Here is a 7,152-nt window from a genome sequence, read left to right as displayed (position 1 = left end):
TGATAACTGTGATGCAATTATTTAGTTGGATAACTGATGTAATTATTGAGTTCAAGAGATTGAGTTTTTGATTTGCAAGATGATTTTTGGTTGATTTTTTATTTAATTTGGTAATGATGTTTATGATTGGGGTTATCTGATTGTAGGCAGAATTGTGTTGTGTTGAATGGCTGAATGTTGTAGGCACTAGGCAAGATTGTGTTGTGTTGAATGGATGAATGCTGTAGGCAGATATGGTCTTGTGTTGTGGTTAAGAACATGCTTATAATTTTCATTGTGTTTGGCTCCTGCTTTAGGTTAAGAACATGGTTAATGCTATTGTTGAATGATTAACTCTACTGCTACTGCTGGCTGTACTCTATTTGATTGTTTTTTTCTCCACAAGCCACATACCCCGACACCATCGCACTCTATGAGACAGTATTTTTCTCTGGCATTGCCAAGAACATCATGCGCGCCTCGCCCATCAATCCAATCTGAGCATAACCTGAGATCATCGTGTTCCAAGACGCCGTATCCTTCACAGGCATTACATCAAAGTAAGCACGGGCTCTGTGGATGCCAAAATTGTTCAAATAACACGCCAGCATGATATTATAAGACACACTATTCGGTTCAGGAATTTTATCAAAAACTTGGCGTACAACTTCAAAATTCCCAAGATTCTTGGCGTAGCCAGCAAGGATAGAGTTCCAAGTAACGGTGCTCTTCACTGTCATTTTATCAAACACTTGGAGAGCAGAATCCATGTCACCCAATCGAAGGTAATTGGCGATGAGCTTGTTGGAGGCAACGACATTGTTGAACATGCTCTGGTTGAACTGTGATGGGAGTGGGGTTACTAACATGGTGGAGCCACAACCGAGGCCGGAGGAGGAGGACACGTGGCGTTTACTCAGCGTTAAAACAAAGTTCCTAACAAGCCCTGAATAATACATGAATCGATGGCTTTGTCCTTAAGGGGCCTTGATTCTTAGTTGTTTCTTTGTGTTCAAGAGCTTATGCAGCTGTCGTGGCGGGAAATTCTTTGTGTTCAAGAGCTTATGCAGCTGTAGTGGCGGGAAGATAAACTGGTGTGAGTGCTTAGTTATTTGTTTGGTTATTTTAAAAGACTTCAACTAGGAGCTAATTTTCTTTTAGCCAATAGTTTTTTTTTTTTTAATTTTAAAGAGAAAATATAAGAAGCCAACTTTTAGCCAACATTAGTGGGCTTTTTCTTTAGTTCTAAAATTTCTCATTCTTTTTGGAGGATTTATAATTTAGAATTTAGAGTTAAAGTTTTATGATTCAGGATTTAAAGTTTGAGTTAAACAAAATAATTTTCAAAAAAGTTGATGTTAGTTAAAAAAAATTGTTTCCCTAACATTTATCAATTTAAATTCTAAATTTTAAACCTTAAATCCAAAATCTTAAATTCTATATCCCAAATTCTAATGTTAGTTATTTTCATTCTCTATATTTTCATTCGAACCAATATTCACACCACAAAAACAACCATTCAGTCCTAAAAGTTCATTTAATCCCTTTTCATCTTGCATCCAATTCACAAAACACATACACGGACCAATACCATCAAACATTCCGCCATAAGTCAAACCACATACTAAACTAATAAAGTATCAAACACCCAAACCATAAACATTTTCAAACTCATTCACTCACTCTAAAATCTACCACATAAATAGTATTGTAATTTTCTTTTTTTGAAAGAGAACTAAAAAGAAATACCTCTGCTACGCCGCCGGTCCTCTCTTCCATCTCTGAGGATGAATCCTACCGGTGATCTTTCCGGCGTCGCCATCTTGTTGCCGAGCTGCTATGTCTTCACTGACAGCAGCAACACTATCACCGCCGAGCCTCTCTTTTCCTCTCTGTTCTCTAGACCGGCGTGGCCTCTTCTTCGTCTTTTCTCCCTTCGCGATCTCTCTCCTTCGCCGGTGGGGGCTCACTTCTTCACCTGTAGCTTTTTCTTCTCTCTTCCCTCTGTTTTCAAAGCCACTCCCCTCCGTTCTGAGTTCTGACTCCCACGGGCCCCTGTTATTGTGTATTATCACCACTCACATGAATTTTTAACACGGTTATGATTTACTTAATATTTGATTGGGTCCCATGTACATGTCGCGTGGATCACCCTATGAGAAATTATTAAATATTTACTAGAATTTAAGTACTATGTTTTTTTATGAGGAATTTGTTGCAGCTCGGCCCAGTTGGTGCAATGTTTCGACCCGGGTGACTGGCCCAACCTGAACGTCAGATCCGAATTGGGAAACCGACCCGGACACCTACTCTACAACCCACCACACGAAAGCTGGGTAGAAAAACTTAGAGGAAGCCGTGGGTCTGTCCTTGCAGGACTGAACAGCGGTGAAAATTGGTAGATTAAGATTATTAAGGAAAACAGCATTACGAGTACAGCTCTTAACCAGCAAAATTCACTTGTCAATTTAGAAAAGAGTTGTCACAATTTAAGAATAAAATTATTGGGAGTATGAGTCCCAGGTCGTCTTCCAATGAGTTGCAGAGAGATATGCTATTCTATTAATCAGAGGTTTTCTAAAAATTGTTTTTGATTTTGTTAAACAGGAAATTAATTCAGAGAATTTATGTAATTTAAGTAGAAATCTTGACCGGGAGAAGATTAATCGAAAGTTCTATCCTTGTTGGAAACTTCTCAAGATCAATTAATAATTAGTAGTTGTTTCCACTTAGTTATCCCTTATTAATTAAGGGAAGGTTAAGTCGTAGTTAAAAGTCAAATTCTATTCACAAGTCCTAATCCTTTCCCTTGGGAGGGATTAGAGTTAGTTACTAACAAGTCAACCAATAACAACCCAATTACAATTGAACTCTTGAGTATCCCAACTCAAGATTCACCTTTTAATCCGCTCCCAATCAAGTTAGGAGACTACTCCATTATCATAAATATAACATTCACAAAATTGAAGAGAGAATAGAAAGAAGACAAGATCAGTGATAGTCAAAAATTCAACTAAAAATAAAAGAGTTCTTGCATTAATAAATTCCAAATGTCATAAAAGCTTTTCAGTTGTAACTCTGAATAGGGATTCAAAATAGAAAAGAGTAAACAAGGTAAAGAGAACAAACTAAAGTGATCAAATCCGGAGGTAAACTCTTCTCAACATCCAACGCAAGCATGCAAATCCTAATTTATGAGTGTGAAAGAAAAAACCTAGAGAAAGAGGTAGAATTCTCTCTCTCTCTAGATTTTAAAACTAAAATTGTCTGTAATGTGAAGTGTTGTTAGTCTCTGCATGTTCCTTGGCTCTAGTATGCGTTTCTGGGCCGAAAATTGGGTAAAAATGCGGCCCGAAATCGCCCCCAGTGTTTTTTGAATTTCTGCAAATCGCGCAGGTCACGCGACCGCGTCGTCCACGGGAAAGATCGCTACCAACCGGCTCCAGGGAAAGATCGCTCCCGGTCTCCCCAAAAGAGGGAAGCCAGAGGGAGAAGCCCTCGGAGAGACCGCTCCCGACGCACCTCGACCCTCAGTCAGAGTCAGAAAGCCAAGGGGAAAGTAGGAAGTTGCCGAGAAGGCAGCGAGATCCCATCATCTACACTAGACCTCGAACAAGACAAACCGAGGAGGAAAACCGAGAGGAGAGCAGAGAGAGGCCAAGGAAAAGGCAACACCCTGTAATCATGGGGGTAACCCCCTTCCACCACTTCATCCTCGAAGTCCAGCTACCAAAGCACTTCAATAAGCCAACGAACATGAGGTATGATGGTACCCAAGACCCCCAAGAACACCTAACGGCCTTCGAGGCCAGGAAGAACTTGGAGGGTGTGGGTGACGAAGTAAGATGTCACGCCATTCCCATAACATTGGCGGGGCCGGCAATCCGTTGGTTCAACACTCTCCCCCAAGGTTCCGTGACAACCTTTGCTGACATAACTCGCACTTTCCTGGCTCAGTTCACTACGCGCATTGCCAAGGCGAAGCACCCGATAAACTTGCTAGGGGTGACACAAAGAAGCAGGGAACCGACCAGGAAGTACCTGGATAGGTTTAATGATGAATGTTTGGAGATTGACGGCTTGACCGCCTCAGTGACCAGTTTATGCTTGACGAATGGGTTTTTGAACAAAGATTTCAGGAAGTATCTTACCACCAAACCCGTGTGGACGATGCAGGAAATTCAAAATGTGGCTAGGAAATATATCAACGATGAGGAGGTTAGCCAAGTCGTGGCAGCCAACAAGCGGCAACCCACCTATAACCATGCTCGTCAGCCCAGTAACAGGGAAAAACCTAAGGAGCACTCCAAGAATGGAGCTCCAGCAAAAACCTACAAGCCGTTCTCCTGGGTAAGGAAGTTTACCAACTACACTCCCCTGACAGCCCCGATCGTCGACGTGTATCAGCAGATAGCTGACAAAGGCATCTTGTCGAAGCCCCAACCTCTCAAAGATAGAACTGGAGGGAACAAAAACCTCTATTGCGACTACCATAAGGGCTTTGGTCACAAGACCCAAGATTGTTTTGATCTAAAAGACGCCCTGGAGCAGGCGATTCGGGAAGGTAAGCTGGCAGAATTCTCCCATCTCATAAGAGAACCCATGAGGTGGGATCGGGACTGACCTGGAAATGACAAAAACCACGCCGTGAGGCAGAAACAGGAACCCAAGGAAGACAATGAGCGCGGCCTCACCATTGTGAACGTTGTAGTCAGAAGGGACATTGCCCCCAGGTCAAAGTCGGTATGCAAGAAAGATGGCAAAGTTTTGGCTATATCATCATCTAGTTCCGTACCTCCCTCCAGGAAGGTACCGTCAATATTATTCGGACCTGAGGACCAATGGATTGACGGCTTGCTGGAGAACCCTCCTATGGTGATCACAACTAGAGTGGGAACTAGCCTGGTAAAGCGAATCCTGGTAGACACCTGTGCGGATTCGAACATCAAGTTCCGCAATGTGTTTGATCCTCTAGGCCTCCGAGACAATGACCTGAACACCCACCAACACGGAGTGGTCGGTTTGGGTGATCACTTTATCAAACCTGATGGCAGAGTCTCCTTACCCGTATTCATAAGAGGAGGACAAGGGAAGAGGTCAGTAATGGTGGACTTCGTGGGCCTAAGAGACTCCATGGCCTACAACCTCATCTTAGGAAGAGACACTATCAATGAGTTCGGAGCAGTGATTTGTACAAAGCTATTGATGATGAAGTTTCTTGCTGACGATGGGTCAGTTGGATCCATCAGGGGAGATTTAGAAATGGCAGTCACATGCGATAACGCCAGCCTCTCCCTAAGAAAGAAATCTAAAGAGGCATCCAGAGCCTTCCTAGCCGATCTAGATGCCAGGGTTGACGACAAGCCCAGGTCAGAACCGGAAGGAGACCTCGAGAAGTTTAGGGTCGGATATTCGGAGAAAAAGTTCACCTTCGTGAACAGAAACCTCCCTCATAACCTGAAAGAACCTTTGGAAGAAATGATCAGAGCTAACGGCAATCTGTTCGTCTGGACACCAGCCGACATGCCGGGGATTGACCTCCAGTTCATGTCACACCACCTAGCTGTGAAAGCAGAAGCCAAGCCGGTGGCACAGAGAAGAAGAAAAATGTCCGAGGAAAGAGTTGACGAGGTCGCCAGGGGGTACGTACTGTTACAAGGTGATGCCGTTTGGGATGAAAAACGCGGGAACAACCTATCAGAGGATGGTGAATAAGGTGTTTAGCAATCTCATTGGCAAGACGGTGGAAGTGTACGTAGACGACATCTTGGTGAAGACCACCCAGGCCGAAGACCTCATTAGCAATCTAGAAACCGTGTTTGCATCTCTTCGGCGGCACAACATGAGGCTCAATCATCTCAAGTGCGCTTTTGCCATGGAAGCGGGGAAGTTCTTAGGCTTCATGATAACCCAAAGAGGAGTGGAAGCTAACCCGGAGAAGTGTGAATCAATCCTGTGGATGAAGAGCACGGGATGTGTAAAGGACGTACAGAGACTGACGGAAAGGCTCAACGCACTATCCAGGTTCCTCGGTGCGTCGGCTGCTAAGGCCCTCCCGTTCTTCAACTTGATGAAAAAAGGGATAGTGTTCGAATGGACCCCGGTGTGCGAGGAAGCCTTCAATCACTTCAAGATCATAATCTCGACACCATTTGTCGTCGGAAAACCCAGAAACAGAGAGGCATTATACTTGTACTTAGCAGTAACTGAGGAGGCTCTGGCAACCGTTCTAGTATGGGAAGAAGGAAAGATCCAGCAGCCGGTCTATTTTGTGAGCAAGGCATTGCAAGGGGTAGAACTGAGATATAGTAAGTTGGAAAAGCTAGCATACGTGCTCCTGACCTCCTCCCGTAGACTGTGACAGTACTTCCAAGGACACAAAATAATCGTCAGGACGGACCAAGCGATCCACCAAGTGCTGCAAAAACCCGATCTAGTGGGCAGGATGATGACTTGGACAATCGAACTACCCCAATACGACCTACAGTACGAGCCCAGACATGCAATCATGGCCCAAGCAATGGCCGATTTCCTAGTTGAAGTGACGGGACCCCCCCGAGACATCTAGCACACGGTGGAAACTCCATGTGGACGGAGCCTCCAACCAAACGTTTGGGGGAGCAGAGATCATCCTGGAAAGTCCAATCGAAGTTTTGTATCAGCAATCAATCAAGTTCGAGTTCCCGATGTCCAACAATCAAGCGGAATACAAAGCCCTTCTTGGTGGCCTAATCTTGGCAAGAGAGGTCGGGGCCACCAGAGTGGAAGTGTGCAGTGACTCTCAGGCCATCACATCACAGATTAATGGAACATACCAGGCTAGAGATTCACTATTGCAGAAATATTTGGAGAAGGTCAAAAAGCTGAGCAAGGAGTTCGACGAGGTCACGGTGCAGCACGTTTCGAGAGAGAGGAACACCCGGGCCGACCTCCTATAAAAACTTGCAAGCATAAAGCCAGGAACGGGGAATCGATCTCTGATTTAAGGTTTAATGAAGGAACCAACGGTAACCCTGCATAAAACACGGGCAACCGACCTTCCCTTCTGGGTGGATCCAATAATTGATTTCTTGGAAAAGGGTAAGCTCCCTGATGATGACAAGACGGCAAAGGCGCTAAGAAGAGCAGCGACCAAGTATACAATAACACAAGGCCACCTGTTTAAGAAATGGC

At 44.3% G+C, this 7,152-nt stretch overlaps 2 protein-coding genes across 2 annotated transcripts; one reads left to right on the top strand and one right to left on the bottom strand.

Annotated features, from left to right (window-relative positions):
* Positions 1-410: 410 nt before the first annotated feature.
* LOC107477854 (pentatricopeptide repeat-containing protein At4g16835, mitochondrial-like) lies at positions 411-1,819 on the bottom strand. The gene is made up of 2 exons (XM_016097933.3): positions 1,729-1,819; positions 411-1,007 (listed from the first exon to the last, which is right to left on the bottom strand). Exon 2 carries the CDS (start codon positions 936-938, stop codon positions 411-413), a length of 528 nt encoding a protein of 175 aa, XP_015953419.1. The 5' UTR covers positions 939-1,007; positions 1,729-1,819.
* Positions 1,820-3,663: 1,844 nt separating this feature from the next.
* LOC107477853 (uncharacterized) lies at positions 3,664-5,694 on the top strand. Its single transcript, XM_016097932.1, has 2 exons — positions 3,664-4,543; positions 4,691-5,694. The coding sequence occupies exons 1-2, from the start codon at positions 3,664-3,666 to the stop codon at positions 5,692-5,694; spliced, it is 1,884 nt and encodes a 627-aa protein (XP_015953418.1).
* Positions 5,695-7,152: the final 1,458 nt, after the last annotated feature.

This window comes from Arachis duranensis, chromosome 3 (genome assembly GCF_000817695.3).
Source record: "Arachis duranensis cultivar V14167 chromosome 3, aradu.V14167.gnm2.J7QH, whole genome shotgun sequence".
Lineage (NCBI taxonomy): Eukaryota > Viridiplantae > Streptophyta > Magnoliopsida > Fabales > Fabaceae > Arachis > Arachis duranensis.
This window is presented reverse-complemented; position numbering and strand designations above follow the sequence as displayed.

Coding starts and splice junctions, on each gene's coding strand:
- LOC107477854 (XM_016097933.3), bottom strand. CDS start 938: ATGTATTATTCAGGGCTTGTTAGGAACTTTGTTTTAACGCTGAGTAAA.
- LOC107477853 (XM_016097932.1), top strand. CDS start 3,664: ATGGGGGTAACCCCCTTCCACCACTTCATCCTCGAAGTCCAGCTACCA. Junction 4,544..4,690: donor GGAGCAGGCGATTCGGGAAG/GTAAGCTGGCAG, acceptor TGAACGTTGTAG/TCAGAAGGGACATTGCCCCC.